Here is a 19,523-nt window from a genome sequence, read left to right as displayed (position 1 = left end):
TCAAATCCATACCCACTACTGAAAAAAGATTCAAATCCATATCCACACGGCATGGGCTGAGACAGTCTTATCAGAGAGGCGTGACCGTTCATGGTAAAGGAAGCTAATCAAATCATTTTTAAAAAAATCTCTCACCAAACTGTTATTGCTGCTCATTTTGTACCAGACTTTCCAGTGGTGTGCTGTGTTACAGTTCACTCAAGAGAGTCTCGCAGCTCCCACTTTTACTTGCATGGTGTCACCTGGACGTACAGATAGCAACGGCTAGGGTTGCCAACTTCCTCACCATCACACAGCTGGACCAGGAATCTCTCCTGCTCTTAAATGCCTGTCGCTGTCAGAAAGTGCTAGAAAGATTTCCAGGTTGATACTCAACCTGTTTGACCTTGTTACGAACACACTGTCTGTGCCTGAGGTGGGACTTGAGCCCTCTATTCTCCTGCACGCCTTATAAATGAACACACACCATTGCCATAAATTAAGGGAAAGTGTTTTCTGTGAAGCTGCCACCCTAGCTTCTCCCTACCGTCTCCAGGTAGGCAGGAGGTTCGAGCCATGTTTTTTTATCCAGAACAGTCTGTGGCAGATTTTTCTTGAGCTTCATCAGGTAGTTTGACCGAGCGAAAACCAAGAAATCTTTATTTTCCGGGCAACCTGGCTGATTTCTGAGCATGAAGCCTTTTATAAATCTGAAGGAAAAAGAAGCAGAATTAAAAGAATTTTCGAGGAATACTTCTTAAAGGGGCGGTATTCTTTAAAGGGACAGTGCATTTCAATCATGATGGCTGACATTATTATGGTTGATCTTCTCATGCCAACGGCAACTGTCTAACAATTTAATGATGTGGAGGTGCCGGTGTTGGACTAGGGTGGACAAGTCACATGATACCAGGTTATAGTCCAACAGAAAACAACAAACGCTAGAGATCACAGAGGGTCAGACAGCATCCATAGACAGGGAGCAAGCTAATGTTTCGAGTCTAGATGACTCCTCACCAGAGCTGACATGTGGAGAGGACAGCACTTATGCTATAGTTTGGGGGAGGGGGCTAGTGGGTGCAGAGTGCTGGTGGAGAAAAGATGTTGACAGTTCAGATTAAGTGATTGGAATGTGAGAATGGCAGAACAATGGTATGTCTAACTGCTAGACTGGAAAGAACGGACAGTCCCACTGGAATAGGGGGAGGGGAGAGAGGACATGGTGACAAAGAATGTAACAAGTAAAGCTAAAAGAAAGGGAGGGCATGGGAGCTGGTTCACAATTTGAAGGTGCTGATGTCAATATTAAGTCCAGAAGGCTGTAAAGTACCTAGTCTGAAGATGAGATGTTGTTCCTCTAGTTTGTGCTGTGAGTTACTGGAACACCGCAGCAAGCTGAGGACAGACAAATGGGCACGTGAGCAGGACGCTGTGTTAAAAATGATTGGCTACAGGAATGTAAGGGTCATGGTTGCGCACAGGCCAAAAGTGTTCCTCAAAACAGTCACCCAGTCTGCATTTGTTTTCTCCAATGTAGAGTAGGCCATATTGTGTGCAGTGAATACATTATGCAAGATTGGAGGAGATTCAGGTGAAACGCTGCTTCACCTGAAAAGACTGTTTAGCCCCTTGGATGGTGAGCAGGGAGGAGGTGAAAGGACAGGTGTTGCACCTTCTGCGGTTACATGGGAAGGTGCTGTAGGGAGGGTGGGGTTGGTGTTGGTGGTTGTAGAATGGACTAGGGTGTCCTGGAGGGACTGATCCCTGCAAAATGCAGACAGGGGGAGTGAGGGGAAGATGCGTTTGGTGGTGGCATTCTGCTGGAGTTGTCTGAAATGGTGGAGAATGATCCTTTGAATGCGGAGGCTGATGGGATGAAAAGTGAAGACAAGGGGGACCAGAGCTCACTGTTGTGAGAGATGGGAAGGGGCAACGGCAGGTGATAAGTCGGATAAGGTTGAAGACCCTGTCAACCACAGTGGGTGGGAAACCACATTAATGGAAGAAGCAAGCCATGTCAGCAATGCTGTTTTGGAAGGTGGCATCATCCGAACAGATGTGATGTAGGCGAGGGAACGTACTTTATTACTGTTTTTATTATGTGGTGAGATTTGATGAAAACATATTAATCGGACATTGAATCATGACACCGGCAGTTAGAGCGGAGATAGGTTGTGCCAGTTCCATTACAAGGAAAGATAGTGAGGCCACCTACTTTTTGATGATTTTCACAGCCCAGGCTCTCTTCCCTGCGTCCTGCCTTGCCTGAATTCCTCTCCAGCAGGTCTCGATCTTGATTGCTGGAATAAATACCAAGAGCAGAATCATTATCGCTTCACTGGGGTGGGGGAGGGAGAGGCAAAATCAGTCATCAAAACAAGTTTTACACCTCGTGTCGCCAGCTCTAGAAGGGCATACTCCTGGAGGTGTTGTGACATGACCTCCTGTCTCTAACCGTCCTGCCCCCACATTCTCGCCAACGGTTGCTCAGCAGGTCCAAACCTCCACCGGCCAATTAAAAAGCCAATCGGTCCTTCAGTCGTTGATTGGATGATTCTGCTGCTTTCCTCTCGCTTGACGTTTCCATGGCTTGGAAACAGAGCTCTTCAAAAAGAACCTGAAAACCATTCTGTTCTTCTGTCCCCTGTGGCTTTGCTCTCGTATCTGCTAGTAGCAGCGTCATGGAGATTAATTCCTGAAGGTGACAGGGCAATGCTTATGGTTGGCCACCCCATTTTCCTCACACTCCTTTGAGTTAAGTTGCTGGAACTCCCTGCCTGAGAAGGTGGGGCTGTTTGCTGGGAACCCTCATGACATGTGAGGACAATTTTAGGTGAGCAGTTGAAATGCTATAGCACCCATGGCTGTGGGCCAAGTGCTGGAAAATGGAATTCAAATTTTTTTTTTCTGAAGAAGGGCCTAGGCCTGAAACGTCAGCTTTCCTGCTCCTCTGATGCTGCTTGGCCTGCTGTGTTCATCCAGCTCTACAGCGTGTTATCTTCGAATAGATGGATGTTTGATGACTGGTGCTGACATATAGTCGTAGACACACACAGCACGGAAACAGACCCTTCAGTCCAGCCAGTCTATGCCAACCCATTATCCCAAACTAAACTACTCCCACCTGCCTGCGTTTGGCCTGTATCCCTCCAAACATTTCTTATTCATGAACTTATCCAAATGTCCTTTAAACATTGTACACGTATCCATCACTTTTTTCTGGAAGTTCCTTCCACACATGAACAACTCTGTGTAAAAAAATTGCTCCTCACATCCTTTCACCTTAAAAATATGTCCCTAGTCTTGAAATCTCCCACCCTAGCAAAAAGAACCTGTGTTTCATCTTATGATTTTATAAACTTATATAGGGTCACCCCTCAATCTCCCATGCTCCGGTGAAAAAAAAGGGTCCCAGCCTATCCAATCTTTCTTTATAACTCAAACCCTCCATTCCTGGCAACATCCTGGTAAATCTCTTCTGAACCCTCTCCAGTTTAATAATATCCTTCCTGTAGTAGGTATAAAAGGCTTCTTTGTGCTGTAAAAAAACACTCTCTGACTCTATTCTACGCATGTAAAAGAAAAGAAATCAGTGTGGCCCACCAAACTTACCCTCTTGCATACGTAAAATGTAAACCCTGCTGTGACCATTTTCACTTCCTTCTTACGCTTGTCCCAGAATCATTGCATTGGCCAGAATCTGACCAATCCTTTTTTTCCTTAAAATATATTCATTGAATGACCAGCAATATTTCTCGTCTTTTCCACTCCACTGTCAGTGCCGGGGAATGGAAGCGTTTCCATGGTTGCAGAAAACAGTCCCTCTGCAATTTGCCCCATTCCCTATCCATCATGTTTCCCAGCTCTCATTCGAAGGTAGGGGCAGGGGCTTGAGATGGCTCCTGGTAAAACATTGGATGAGGTGCATGCAAATAGCTTCCAAAACGCAGCTACGCAAGATACGGACAAGTTGAGAAACCTTGGAGGTAACTTGAATTTAGCACCACCAATCAGGATTTTACATCCTGGCCTATTAACTACTTGTTGACTTCAAGGGCTCGCAAAATCAGACAAGGTGTAAAATCAATATCACAGCCCATGCTGTCATCCCATTAACAGGTGAATTTATTCCCAGCTGGTAATAAAATGAAACAGATGCAATGCAATGCCTATTCTTTCCCTCTTACCTGCTTTTTTCTGTTTCTGAAACTCCTCCCTTTGAATTTTGCCCCTGTATTTAGCCTGGAGCCTCGCAACTGGAAAAGTGCAAAAAATGGTTTGTGATTGACAACATTCGGGAGCAGTTCAGACAGTGAAACAGTCAGCGATTAATAATACAATTACATTCTTGGCCATGGGGCAGAGGGAAGTGCATGACTGTTGCCTTCGATTAGATTCAAACAGCGGGGTGAGTAAGCGCGCCATTGGATTTGCAAGGGAGCCTTACAACAACAACTTGCACTTACATAGCACCATTATTAAAATATCTCAAGACCCTTCACAAAAGAGTACTCAAACAAAATGGTATGCTGAGCCACATAAGGTGCTGTTAGGACTAGTGACCAAAAACTTAATTAAAGGTTTTCAGGAAAATCTTAAAGGATGTGAGAGAGAGCGAGAAAGCCTTAGGAAGGGTGACCAGAGCCTAGCATCCAGGAGAATGAAGACAGGGCACCGATGGTGGAAAATCAGGGATCACAAGTGTCCAGAATTGCAGGAGTCTATACAACGGTCTATAAGTACAGTACATGCAATATCTTACAGAGATGGAGGGGGTGAGGCATGGGTAGAACTGGGAGAAGGATTCCCATGGTCAGGGCTCATCATCATGCCAGCAGTTACATGGGGACACCACCTCCTCAAAGCTCCCCTCCAAATCACTCACCATCCTGATCTGGAAATATATCACTGTTCCTTCAGTGTTGCTGGGTCAAAAACCTTGAACCCTCTCCCTAACAGCACTGTGCTGCTTTCCCTACAGTAAACGGGACTGCAGTGTTTCAAGCAGGCAGCTCACCACCACCTTCTCAAGGGCAACTAGGGATGGGCAATAAATGCTGGCTCAGACAGTAATGCCCAGGTCCTGAGAATAAATTTTAAAAAGGGCCCAGCAAAAGGAAACGTTATCTGGATGAAAGGAGGAAAATTAATTACAGTCAAATAAAAATTTTCTATTTTGTTGAGTTACCACAGTGTGGAGCTGGAGGAACACAGCAGGCCGGGCAGCATCAGAGGAGCAGGAACGTTGACATTGCGGGTCAGGACCCTTCTTCAGAGCTGTGTTCCTCCAGCTCCACACTGTTATCTCTGACTCCAGCATCTGCAGTCCTTACTATTTCTATTTTATTGGTTTGCATGGCCTTGCTTATGTTCCAATATTCCTTTCTTCTCTCAAGCATAGGTGGTGTTTGAGTGTCATCTGTTGGCAATGGTTTGAAGAGATGACTGCTGATCCCAGTTCCCTTCTTTCATTATAGAGAGAGAGTATCCTCTCTGTGCAGAGGGTTGGGATTGAACAGAGCAGAACTCAAATGCATCCTCATCCTTGTTGCATGCCACACAATATTTGAGGACCCCTGGCTGAGTCTATATACAAATCCCTGGGTTAAAGCCTGTTACAGATGGACTGAAGAATAAATTGCTAATTAGCACATTTCAGGGAGAATAAGGATGAGAGTGGGCATGCTAGAACTTTGAAAACTTTGAGCAGATGGGCTCAAATGCACAAATTATTCAAAGTTGTAGGAAACATGAACCCAGTTGTTAATATGTGAATGAAATTGTCAAGTTTTGAAATAATGCTACTGCTACACCTGCCCAACAAGAAATGTCTTAAAAAATTATCAAGTCCCACTTATTTGTGTCTCTTATAGCCAGTGATGGCCTTGCAAATGTTAGTCAGGCCCACATTTAAAATGGCGTGGACGACCCAAAGACATCATCAAGACGTAGCACTGCCATTTAAAACAGACCCCCACCCCTCTAGGACAGGTGGCTTTCTCGTGCCTGCAATCAAACAAGGAAAAAAAATGGTGGTTCAGAGAACATTGCAGGAATGAGGCCCAAATCCCCACGAACATCTAATCCTGCACCCACCACTGTCAACCCCCAGACTGCGTCATGCCCACTGGGTTAGGATAAAATCATCTTTGACTAAGCTTTAGGTCATCTGACTGTTTCGTACAGTGCCATATGATGCTAATACTCCTGTGAAACACCTTTCAAGATGTTAGAGGTGCTGTATGAGTGTAAGTTGTTGTAGTCATTGTCCCTTACACTTTTTAAAGAAAGATAGAAGGTCAGGGAGCAGGGAAGGCCTGCAATCGCACCTAGGGCATTCTTGCTGGCTTGATATGCATCTTCAGTTGCGAACAGTGTCTTCGGAAAACGGATAAATATCTTTGTTCTGAAAAGCAAAAAGAAACACCTATAGCATCTTAATCAAACTCTCAAATAATGGAATGGGTTACCCCTCTTCCGAGGTTATGTTCACGTCTGGGTGTCCTTGGAGAGGGAGCACACAGTGTCTATCAACACTCTCAATGCCTTCAGAGAGAGGTGGGCACTGCAGGGAGTAAAGTGCCTTATTTGCTTCTCCAACTCCAAGCTGATTTTGATCCTTCCCTCCCTCCTTGGTGGGTTTTGCTCATCAATTGATAACTGAATTAAGGTGATCAAAAACCATGCAATGATGTGTAAATGCATCTCTAGATATATAGAAAGGAATAATGGGATAGGGTGGGAACTTCTGGTGTGGTGGTAGTGTCCCTGCCTCTGAGCCAGGAGGCTCAGGTTCAAGTCCTACCTACTCCAGAGGCATTTGATAACATCTCTGAACAGGTTGATTAAAACTATCAATGACAGAAAGGAAATGAATTAGAACTTAATATGGGCAAAGGGAGGTGGAAAACCAAATCACAAGAAAAGCTGTATATGATCAATATTTTAATTCACAAACAAGCTGAAACACTGTCTTATCTGCTGCTGTTATCTCTGGAAAGAAAGTGGCCCAGAGGGTGTGCTGGCATTTGAAGAGGTAGACATACATTTCCAGGTGTTGGCAACACTTAAACCCAGGGCCCTAAATATGAGAAGGTCACTATTAAATGCGACAGGGAATTTCGGAGAAACTTTCCCAGCAAGGAATTAGAATGTGAGACTTGATATTGCGAGGGTTTGGGGTGAATAGGCTGGGTGTGTCCATTGGGATAGGTAACTGAGGGAGATATGGGGATATGAGCTAATAGTGTCAGCTGAAGGTGGGTGAGAGGAGACCCCTATGGAATCTGGACACTTGCACTGACTGCAATGTATGTCATGCTTTCCATTTACTTCCACACATGCACAATTGAAGCTGTACGGCTCATGTGGCACAGTTGTAGTGCCCCTACCTCTGAACCAGGAGACCTGGGTTCAGGCCCCACCTATGCCAGAGGTAATAGATCTCAACAGGTCAATCTGTAATATCTATGATTTGTGTTGTGGGTCTCACTCCTGAGAGATGCCTGGCAAGATTTTACATCCACTTGTCAGCTGTTCAATGCCCATCTCATTGGGGGCATCATAGTTGGGTCTGCTGGATACACAGTCATAATGCTGAATATTTCTTCAGAGGGAAGATGTTGCCATCTCTGGGAGCAAACCCCTGCCAGACGGGCCCCTGCGGTGCTTTCTACTGGTGCCATGCTATTAAGAGCCTGCCAGTGGCAGTGCCCTCTGATGGGGCACAGTCACCTGCCTGCCACAGTTACCTAGCCAAAGTAGGCCGATGAGCGCAGGGGTGATGGTTTTGTGAAATGGGGCACAAGCTGTAGAGTGTTGGTGAGCCTGAGGGTTATAAATGGGAGGCCGGTCAGTGGACAGGTAAAGCTGAACCCTCTGTACCCAACCCAACATTGCTAGGGTCTAGCAGGAAAGGCAGAGGAGCCAACCACTTGGTGAGATGGCTGGGAACCTACATAAAAGATTCCAAGTCTTATTGTTCATCAGCTCCCACATGCACAGACAACAATTTAAACTTGTGCATCCTATGTAAATTCAGGGAAGGTCTTTACAATCAATGTAACAAGGTAATCAGGAATATCTACACATCCCCTCAAAATTGCCACTCCATTCAATAAAATCATGGCTGGACTTCATAGCATAGATCGTATATAATACCATATTCCATACATAAAACATCAAGGGGAGGGAGTGCTGTATGGTAATGTTACTGGACTAGTTATTCAGAACCCCAGGCTAATGTTTTGGGGAGTTTTTTTGATTTATTCACAGGATGGTGGTGTCACTGACTAGGCCAGCATTTATTGTCCATCCCAGAGGGTAGCTGAGAGTCAACCACGTTGCTGCGGGTCTGGAGTCACATGTAGTCCAGACCAGGTAAGAATGGCGTTTTCTTTCCCTAAAGGACATTAGTGAATCAGATGTGTTTTTCCTGACAATTGACAATGGTGTCACGGTCATTGTTAGACTCTTAATTCCTGATTTTTACTGAACTCAAATTCCACCATACGGCAGGATTCAAACCCGGATCCCCAGAACATTCCTTGGGTCTCTGGATTAACAGTCCAGCGATAACATCACCAGGCCATTACCTCTCCTTCAAACATAGGCTCGAACCTCATCGTGGCAGATGATTAAATTTGAATTCAGTAATAATCTGGAAGAAAACCCCAGTGAAAAGGTAAACACTGTCAATTGTTTTAAGCCCCATCTGATTCACTAATGTCCTTTCGGGAAGGAAACTGCCATCCTTACTTGGTCTAGACTATATGTGACTCCAGACCTGCAGCAATATGGTTGACTCTTAACTGTTCTCTGGGCAATTAGGGATGGGCAATAAATGCTGGACCATCCAACAATGCCTTCATCCCATGAACAAATAAAACAAAAATCGCATCTCTGATTCCATCACTGTTCAAAAAACCAATCTGATATAACGTTTTACATTTGTTTGATGATGTTTTCCTTATGTACCTTCCCATTTTGTATTCCTCCTGTTTGTAGCCAATATGTTTCACCAGTCGTTCAACTCCTTCTGAAGCAGGTCCATGCCAGTTTGGCCAAGTGTCAGGGCACAATAACTTATACCTACAAGAAAAGAACACGGAAATGTGTGAAAGGGTAACTCTGACTCCAGGACATTAGCGAAGCGAGTATCCTTGTTTGTCTTCCCTCCATTTACATCATTCTCCCTCAACCTCCTCAGCACCTGGATGATCCACTTGTCTGTTTGAATCCATTAGGAAAACAGGAGGACTATCTGTGACCCTGTCACTGTCTGAAACTTGCCTCAAACCATTCTATCTCAATGGTACCTACAAGGCACATCTGTCCTATTAAGAATGTCTGAGCTGTAGTTATAAAGGGATTATCAGCCCTTAATTAGAGTCAAATATCCCGAAGCAGCCCACGGTGGTATGATTAAAACCAGGCCGTGTAGATCTGTCACTATAGATCCATACAGTTGGTTCTGCTATAACGCATTTTCCGGCAAAATGAATTGGCTATAATGCGATTGACCAATAGGGGAACGCTGTTTCTAGAACGCAAACTTGTATTGGCTATAACGTGATTGACCAATAGGGGAACACTGTTTCTAAAACTCGAACTTGTATTGGCTATGACATAATTGACCAATAGGGGAACACTGTTTCTAAAACTTGAACTTGTATTGGCTATAACGTGATTCCATCAGCACGTGGATGGGTATGTGTCAACATCACATGATCATTTCACCGCCTTTCCCATGAATATGTACAATGTTAGCGCCGAAAGAGTCACTGCACCAGCATCACATGATCATTTCGCGGGTTTTGGCATGAAGAGCTTTCTGTGAGAGGTACAGTATAACGTCCTCCCCATCAAGTCACCTTGATATTTTTTCAGGGTAAAGTGTTAAATTTACTTTTATTTCATTATTAGAAATGAATTAAACATTTATTCAAATTGGGCTATCCTTTGTGTTAAGCTTTGGAGTGATTTTTGAGCAATTTTGAGCGATATTCTTTGGTGGCCTGCCCCAACCTCACTTTTCCCATAGGCCCCGTTATTTCTATAGTGTGTTTTTCTATAATATGGTGTTGCACAGCAACGCAACTATCATGTTATAGCAGAACCGACTGTATTCCATTTCTCTCTGAGCCATTGGACCACTCCAAACGGCAGCCATGATACTTGGCTAGTTTCTCCTGTGCCTGTATTCATTGAGAAGTTTGTGGCTGGGTCATCTTGAGACAAGGTTCCATTCTGTGCTGAGTTGCTCCCAGTCTGATTTGTCTTTCAGCCAGGGTGAAACTGGCTTCATTTTGGTCCCTGTGCCCCTGGTCAGAAGAAAAACAAGGGGAAAATTAGCTAGGGTTCCCACTGCCACTGTTGCAGTTCATTGGGCAGTGCATGTGTGGACATAAATGAGAATAGGGTGGCATTGCTAAGGTTGGACATCCTACTGACACTCACACATTCAGATGAAATATAGCCAATCTTCGTGAAGTACTGGAGGATGGCAGTCCACCATAGCATTAGTGCTCAAGAAGAGTTAGTACCCTCACAACAGGAGGAGCACCGAAAGGAGTATATGTCTACGTTTGCTTCATTTGTGTGGCCTGGAAGAGAAAGTTTCTTTGTCCTTGTACTAGTCAATTCAACAGCTACATCCATCTGATGTATTCTCCTTACCTTTTCAAGAATGCATCGAACTTTCTGCGGTAAGCGAAGCCTGCTCGTCTCACCCGCAGATGTTCCATCAGACCCAGATACTTCACCTGATGTCTCACAAGCATGTCGTCAAACCTACCTGCAAAAGGATGGACAAGATGGGAAGTGACAGAAGGAGAATAAATTCATTTGGTCAGTAGCAAATGCCTGCACTTACAAAACTATTGTTTTTATTATTCACTTATGGGATATGTGCGTTGCTGGCTAGGCTTGCTTCTATTGCTTATCCTTAATTGCCCAGAGTCAACCGGAAGATGAATCCTTTTGTGATGCTACTGTGTTTTTTAGAGAGATGTGTTTCTGCTGCAGAGAGGTCTTGCCACAGTGGTGCAGGAATGTCTCCTTTAAACAGGCAATTGATAAACAGCTTCTCCATGGGTGTTTTTATTAAATGACACAGAAGAGTCATGAGTGTGTGGTGTGAGGATTCACACCAGATCCAGGAAGACTTTTAGTTTTGCTCTCAGTTAGAAGATTTTCTGCTGGCTGCTGAGTAAATAAAACTTGAGTTCTCAGCGGCTAGAGTGAAGTCTTAGAAACTGAGGCTTCCTCTTAAAAATCAAAAGGGGCAGATTGTTTCTTTCTTCTGGACTGGAGAAAGGCAGCACATGAGAATCAGAATGGAATTGCATTTTTGTCAAACGGTGTGTTTGTGGAATGCTGCCTATATTGGAACTGTTGATGATTAGTGGTTAAATAATACATTCTTTCATTAAGTATTTCAATAAAGTTATGGCAATTTTTTTTTGTATTTTAACTGTGTTGTAAAAGTAAAGTGTGTTTTGATTAAAGCCTAGTGGTGGACGAATCAAACCACATCTGGAGCATAGCACCTTGTATTTGCCTTTAAATAAATATAAACGTTAGGGTCGAGGCTATCTCCTGCCAATCTTTTGGATGGGGTCTGGTCTAATCCATAACACTTCAGACATCTTCAACCAACCTGTTCAGGAACGTTATTATACACTTCTGGAGTAGGTGGGACTTGAGCTCAGGCTTCCTGGTTCAGAGATAGGGATGCTACCACTGTACCACAAGTTCCTACAAATTGAAGCTTTTATAAATTGATTGTGATTCATTGTAATGAACATGACCCCTATATCTTGCAACTAAAATTTCATACTGACATGGGCTTTTTAAAAAATTCACCTATGGGTTTTTGGATGTTACTAGCTAAGACTACATTTATTGTCTGTCCCTAATTGCCATGAGGATTATCAACAGTGAGAGTTTGGAGTCACATTTAGGCCAGACCAGTAAAGATAGTAGGTGGTCTTCCTAAAATGACATTACTCAACCCCAAGATGGGGTTTTATGACAATCAGCAGTAGTTATATGGTTACCGTTAAGTAAGCTTTTTAATTTCAGATAGTTTATTAAATTCCTTGGCTGAGATTTGAACCCATGATTGCTAGTCTAGTGACATTACTACATAACCTCTGCCTCCCCTAATGAAGGAAGAGGGGAGGGGAAGGGAATGGGCAGTGGGAAATGGAAAGCTTGACTATTTTTGCCATATCAAGCAGCCCCAAGGTTAGGTACATCGCCCTGAAGGGGTGTTCAGCAATATTCAACATATCTGGCTCAAAGTCTGAGGCTTACCTGGCTGCTTGGCATCATTCGGCTTGATACACCTGACATACGAAGGCACCTTTGAGATCAGGATGTCAATCAGACCCATCAAGCTGTATTTGAACTGTGTGGCCACCTATTCGAGGAGAAATAGTCGTAGGAATAAGCAGTGAGTCGAGCCCAGGACTTTAAACATGTTGAGTACAATTTGGCAGGTCACATCAGATTTTGTTTTGTAATCATTTGTGTATAAACGCATTGTCTGCAGTTGTCGTCTCCAGTTACTATTTTTAAGGAAAGCACTCTGTAGATCCTTTTAGAATTACAATGATGAGCATTATTTAATACAGCGTAAATATTTTGCAACAAACCGTGGCAGCCGTTAATGTGAAGATCAATATCATTTAAGATGTTTGTCGGCAATATGCCTGTATTATTCACAAGCTTTCACAATGATATTCAGTTCTCTGGGTGGGACAATAGAACAGAATGTCAGCAGGCACAAAGTCCAGCAGGACACCCTGTGTTAAACATAACTGATCTCAAGATGGATAACAGTACAGGTATGACAATCAATCTTGAGGTTCTTGAATTAGGAAGAGAAAATTCATCCAGGATTGTCTCACTCCCACAATAGCATTGTTTTCCTGGGGTCAGAGAGTGTGGGCTTGAACCCCATCCCAGAAACTGAACAGATAATGCAGGGAGTTGCTCCAACAGCGCAGTACTGAGAGATGCAATTTTAAACAACGATCCTAGCCTCTCAGATTGGCATAAAAAGGTCCCATGATACTAGTCAAAAAAGAGTAGGGATGTTTCCCTGGGTATCCTGGCCAACAATTATCCTTAACAAGCATTACTAAAACAGATCACTTCATTGCTGTTGGTGGGAGCTGGCTGTGGACAAATTGGCAATTGTATTTCCTACACAATACCGAGAACGATGCTTCAAAAGCTAATTAGCTATAGGTGCTTTTTGGAACATGCTGAGGTTGTGAAAAGCATTATATAAATGCAGGTCTTTCTTGTTTTCACTCTGATCACTGCTGGAAGTTACTTTTATATGAAAACCGAAAGAACTGCAGATGCTGTCAATTAGAAACAAAAACAGAAATTTGCTGGAAAAGCTCGGCAGGTCTGGCAGCATCTGTGGAGAGAAATGAGAATTTTTTGGGTCAAAGGATCCTTCATTAGAATTCTGCCAGACCTGCTGAGCTTTTCCAGCAATTTCTGTTTTTATATGAATTCCTTTTATATGAATGCTGATTGACAGTTCTGCCCCACGCCTCACATTAGCTCATATTATAATACCATCTTTAGTCTGTTAGTAGGAGCTGGCTTCTCAATGGGTAGTGTCCCTGCCTCTGAACCAGCCACTCTGGGTTCGAATCCCACTCCCACATTTGTTGACCATGGAGGGAATGTTGATGACATGGTTTAATAAGCTACCGATCCTTTCAACAACTTCCCACAATGCCCAAGGGGAAGAAAACTTGGGTGAAGATACAAAACAGACAGATAGTCTTGGCTAACACAGTGTGGAGCTGGAGGAACACGGCAGGTCAGGCAGCATCAGAGGAGCAGGAAAGCTGAAGTTTTGGGTTGGGACCCTTCAGAAGGTTTCTGAAGAAGTGTCCCGACCCAAAACGTCAGCTTTCCTGCTCCTTTGATGCTGCCTGGCCTGCCTTGTTCCTCCAGCTCCACACTGTGTTATTCTCTGACTCCAGCATCGGCAGCTCTTACTATCTGTGAGATAGTCTTGGCTCTCTGGTGTGGAATTGCCACACAACACCTTCAGCAGAGAAATTGGATAAAATTAGCCAAAAGCACAAATTGAATTGAAAATAATCTATTAACAAGACATTGGTGAGCTGGTCTTGGCAAGGTACAAAAATACAGGAATGTATTTAGAACTAATCATGATCTACATAGACAGCAACAGCAAAGTTAATACTCACAGTCTCGGGTCTTTTCTTGGTATCTAATTCATTTGAACTGAAACAGTTTTTAATTATGAAATTTGTGGAGCCACACATGACCTGCACACAAGAGACAGAGAGCTGTTAGTTACATGCTCACAGTTTGATACAATGTAAATTTTACATATGAGACAAGTTCTCTTTGCATTTGAAAAACGAATTTAGAAAAATCTAAAAGATTACGCTATCCATAAAGTGATGGGGGCTAAATGGCAGGGACTTGGCCCAGTAAATGTAGTATTCAATTTTTTAATATTTGATCATATAGGTATGTTTACAATTGATGCTAACTGTGCTTGATTAGTTAGTTTTTGCTGTAAAAGTTGCTGCAAGCAAAAAATTGTAACATTTTAAAGTTCTATGAATAAAATCTATGACATATAAACAAACTAGCGTCATCTCTGCATCGCTCTGAAAATATAAAATGCATGACAGCAACTGACGAGAAATTTGAGAGTCCGCACATTAAAATGCAGAAATCCAGAAGCTGCTCTCTGTGATTCTAAGTTTCTCAAAAGGGTTCATTGTTGCACTTCCTCAGACTATAAGCAATTTGAGATCACTGAACTGACAAGATCTTTCACTCTTATAGTCTTATTTCAACTCTCAAAACTTGTGAAAAGGTCACTTATTTTTGAATGAGGTGTAACCAGGATCTTAGCTATTAGCTAATTTCATAATTACTGTTAAACAACCTCACTTACTTTGAAAGAATAGTTTTACATTTGTCGAATGCCAACTTTTTCCGTAATAAGAAATTATGCACATTGTTAAAAATATTTGTAAATTTGGTTTCTGTTGTTTTAACTTCGGCCTAACTCCCACACACACATTCCAACCATTTATTCCGTTATCAGTAAAATCTAAAATAGCGAAGAGACTCAAACTTCTTTTTACTTTCCTGTTTTACAGTGCCTTGAAATACTTCGATGTGATTGTTATTTACTCTATATGATTAAAAATTACTGTTGCCAGGCACCTAGAGGTCTCTTGATTTGGCACCAGATTCAAACTAATGTCAGGAAGGAGGAAGGAGGAAAATCCAGGCCACAGAAATTGCCAGTCATTTTGGAACTGCTTTCTTTGAGGTTGGGGAAAATGCCTTTACTTTGCCAGTGACCGCAAAATCGAGGTCAATTAGTAGAAGAAAAGTTAAACTTCCTTAGGAGAGGGGAAGTGAGGTTCAAAGACGCAGCCATCCATATTCTCTCACTCCCTGCCATCCATTCCCAGAATACCTTTCATCAGACAGACACAAAGTATAAATGTACCAAGACTGAGGCCTGGTAGGAAATTGTTTGGAATGGGCAGATGCACAAGTCAAGGTCTGGAAGTCAATTGCTTGCATTGGTCAAAGCCGGTTATCTGTTCTGAGGAAGGGTCACGGGACCTGAAACGTTAACTCTGTTTTCTCCTTCATAGATGCTGCCAGACCTGCTGAGCTTTTCCAGCAACTTTGCTTTTGTTCCTGACTTACAGCATCCACAGTTCTTTCGGTTTTTATTATCCCTCTGTGTTCATCACCTCGACAGAGACCAATGCAGTTTGTCGTTTAGGAGGTTAGTGTTGGCATCACTTGGCTTGGAATATTAATTCACAGTCCCAACAGTTACCTCAGTGGGATTGGGGAATGTTTTTGATATTGAATTGTTGAGTATGATCAGAGTTTCTCATCGTGAATGATTTCTGTGTTCACTGCCGCACAACCCCTTTAAGGAGGGAAGGCCTGAAACTTTTCCTGAGCTGGTGCTTACCTCTTTGAGATTCCTGTACAGAAGATCATTGTTCTTGTCAAGAAATCCTAGTTGAAGGAGAGATGAAATAGAATTATACCTTTTCAGAATGTGAATAGGTATAAAGTTTACCATCACAAATTGTTTGATGAAGGAACATTCTCCGACATTGAAAAGTTATGCAATGTCTTTTCTCCTAGCAAAAGTGACCCCACCATTTTATTAAACAAGACTACTGTGAGGCTCTCCTGTCTGGTGAGTATAGGACCTGTCAGCATGTGAAAACTCAAAGTTTTTAACAACACTCGCAATCTTCAGATAGAAGGATGCAACTAAATTAACAACAAGCATCATTATTCACTCTGAGCCAGTAATTCTCTGGTAAAGTGTTAGTGGTGCCATATGCAAGAATGGGTACAGATTTAAAAATAGAAAGTGCTGGAGAAACTCAGCAGGTCTGGCAGCATCTGTGGAGAGAGAAACAGAGTTAGCATAGAATACAATATGGTTCTTCATTAGAATCATTGGGAAGAAGTCACATTGGACTTGAAATGGTAACTCTGTATCTCCCATCAGATCTGCTGGGTTTCTCCAGCACTTTCCATTTTCAATCCAGACCTCCGGCATCTGCAGCATCTTCCTGTTGTCTTAAGGTTACAGGTAGGTTAGGAATGACTATCATGTATGAGCTTGCTCCTCGTCCATGGACCCTGACTCACCTACAACATTATAAGTGACTTCTCCCGCATAGTGTAGCAGCCTAAAGTCACCACGACACATGGTCTTCCTCGTCTTCTGATCTGCCAACTTGTGTCTGTAAGACATAACGGAGAACAAATTAGATATAAGCCTTTATAAACCCTTGTAGGAGTCAATCATCTGGTTAGATCCATGGAAAATTAAATGTCCTTTAGACTTGGAAGTAAACATCTACGTTTCCCTCCCTTGCCTAGAATACAGTTGGTTTGGCATCTCCACATATCTCTCCAGTTTCTCCCTCTTTCTCCTGATATAGTGTTCCTCACACAATCCCATAGGCACTAGCAGCTCTTCACTACTCAACCACGTATAATTTCGACAGAGAGGGGCAGGAGACTATCTGACCTTAATGTGTCAAAATTCAACACAACCCTATGTTTGACTGATGCCTGCACACCTTCGCTTTTGAGAGGAATTGACTCACATGCAGTAGTGCACAGGCATACTCCTAGGCTGAATGTACACTGGGTCAATTTGTTATTCAACTTCTACTCTAACTGTGGTGAGCAAAACCAGCACATACCAAGGTCTGATAGCACAGGCTGTGGTGAGCTGTGTGGCTCAGCAGCAGGCTGATGGGTTTTGTTTGGTCCACTATGTCTCTAAGGGTCATAAAAAATCATCACTTACAATCAAGTGTCTTTAAATTAAATCACCAAGGTGATTTCTGCGACCAGAATGATTGGGAAAATAATAAAAACTATTTCTGTCTCTAAAGAGTGTGGTTTTGCCATTCCTAATCAGAAATTTTGGATCTGATTGAAATTGGAACTCTACTTGGGCATGTACAGTAGCTAAGAAGAAAGAATCTATTTCAAATACAAAGAAGGAACAGTGAATATCCAACAATGGGGGCATGATGCCATTGCCTGGGGCGCTCTGATGGTCGATTGCTGTAATGTACAGCTCCATGGTCATTAACCACTTGACGAGGATTGAGATCTAACCTGGGCAGATAGAAATAAAGTCTATGGCTTTACAGATGCAAGAATTGGATCAAAGCTTAGTTTCGAGTAAGTGGATTCCAAATTCCATCACTTCATTGAATTCACTTGGAGGTTGAATCCCTACAGTGTGGAAGTAGGCCATTTGGCCCATCAAGTCCACCCTCCAAAGACCATCCCATCCAGACCTGTAACCCTGCATTACCCATGGCTAATCCACCTAGCCTGCACATCCCTACACACTGTGGGCAATTTAGCACAGCCAATCCACCTAAGCTGTGCATCTTTCGGCTGTGGGAGGAAACCGGAACAGCCGGAGGAAACCGGAACAACCAGAGGAAACCCATGCAGACATGGGGAAAATGTGCAAACTCCACACAGTCACCCGAGACTAGAATTGAAACTGGGCCCTGGCGCTGTGAGGCAGCAGTACTAACCACTGAGCCAAGGTGCTACCCCTAAATAGATATTAAAGGTATGTGGGAAATGGGGAACTCAAAAAAGCAGATCAGGCTCCTTTTCTAGTTTGAGTCTAAGAGTAGAAGAGGATTTACTTTGGATGGGGTTTGATTTGCCCCTTGTCCTGGGAAAGCTTTGTGGGGTCAGTGTAAAAACACTGGAAGCAAGTGGAAACTGTGTGAGAGATAGTAGGAACTGCAGATGCTGGAGAATCTGAGACAACAAGATGCAGAGCTGGATGAACACAGCAGGCCAAGCAGAAAGGCTGACGTTTTGGGCCTAGACCCTTCATCAGAAATGGGGGAGGGGAAGGGGGTTCTGAAATAAATAGGGAGAGAGGGGGAGGCGGATAAAAGATGGATAAGGGAGAAGATAGGTGGAGAGGAAACAAACAGGTCGAAGAGGCGGGGATGGAGCCAGTAAAGGTGAGTGTAGATGGGGAGTTAGGGAGGGGATAGGTCAGTCCAGGGAGGACGGACAGGTCAAGGGGGCGGGATGAGGTTAGTAGGTAGGAGATGGGGGTGCGGCTCCCAATCACGAACCAAAGCTGAGGGACAGAGCTGAGCGCAATCTGGACTGAGCATGCTCAATTTGTGCTCGTCAAAACACATACCATTCTATTCTATTCTCCAGGACTGTACCTCTATGACAACAAACTTCTCAATAATAAAAGAAGACAAGAAAGTGTTCAGTTCCTGGTTATCAAACGTATCCCTTACCCCACCCCCCACCCCATAAAAAACTTTATTTAAAAGTTGTAGTCTCAGAGGGACAACAGAAGCTGTGAGCTTATATACAGCCCCTCAGATACCCACGTTACAAAATGAGGGTGAGCTCCCACTTTCTCCTGTAGTCTGTCCAGGAAAGTAAGGTCTGTGGCTTCTCCAGGTCTCAGACATTCTTCATCCTCGTTGGGAAGGAAGCAGAAAGCCACTCGGTTAACAGCACATTACACAGAGATACAGAAAAGGTCTCCCACCAGGTAACCCAGGAAAGCTGAAGAACGCTTAATGGGGGAGAAACTGAGGGCTACTTATAAACAAGTTCCATTGTAATAACAGTGAATAGTATTGTAGAAATTGGGGTGGCCATTCAACCCATTATATCTGAGCTATCCAGTTAGGCCATTCTGTTTCCCTTTTCCCTTAGCCCTGTACATACTTTGTTTCCCTTTTGGAAATTGCTGTTTCCATCACCCTTTCACACAGTATATTCCACATCATAGCAATGCACTGTGTAGAACAAATACTTCTTACCTCTGCTCTAGAATGTAGAGACAGATGAAGGCCATTCAGCCCTCGAACCTGCTCTCCCTGATGTGGACCATGTTTGTGATGGCAGTGATTATGGTCCAGTAGCCTGCTGTCTGAGCTCACACATGC

The 19,523-nt window shown here is 43.3% G+C and overlaps 1 protein-coding gene across 1 annotated transcript in view; it reads right to left on the bottom strand.

The window, feature by feature from the left end:
- The window catches only part of myo1ha (myosin IHa), a 72,842-nt gene that overhangs the window by 19,140 nt on the left and 34,179 nt on the right, over nt 1-19,523 (bottom strand). Inside the window, exons 14-24 of the mRNA XM_048611445.1 lie at nt 18,957-19,048; nt 16,699-16,793; nt 16,001-16,047; nt 14,226-14,306; nt 12,298-12,403; nt 10,657-10,774; nt 8,956-9,069; nt 6,309-6,385; nt 4,167-4,235; nt 2,195-2,279; nt 527-689 (exon numbers count right to left, since the gene is read on the bottom strand). Coding sequence (XP_048467402.1) covers nt 527-689; nt 2,195-2,279; nt 4,167-4,235; nt 6,309-6,385; nt 8,956-9,069; nt 10,657-10,774; nt 12,298-12,403; nt 14,226-14,306; nt 16,001-16,047; nt 16,699-16,793; nt 18,957-19,048 — 1,047 coding nt within the window. The remainder of the gene's footprint in view (nt 1-526; nt 690-2,194; nt 2,280-4,166; nt 4,236-6,308; nt 6,386-8,955; nt 9,070-10,656; nt 10,775-12,297; nt 12,404-14,225; nt 14,307-16,000; nt 16,048-16,698; nt 16,794-18,956; nt 19,049-19,523) is intronic.

The sequence above is a fragment of the Rhincodon typus genome, chromosome 24, assembly GCF_021869965.1.
Source record: "Rhincodon typus isolate 14 chromosome 24, sRhiTyp1.1, whole genome shotgun sequence".
NCBI classification, from domain to species: domain Eukaryota; kingdom Metazoa; phylum Chordata; class Chondrichthyes; order Orectolobiformes; family Rhincodontidae; genus Rhincodon; species Rhincodon typus.
Note: the sequence above shows the minus strand (reverse complement) of the source record. Positions and strands in the feature narration are given on the sequence as shown.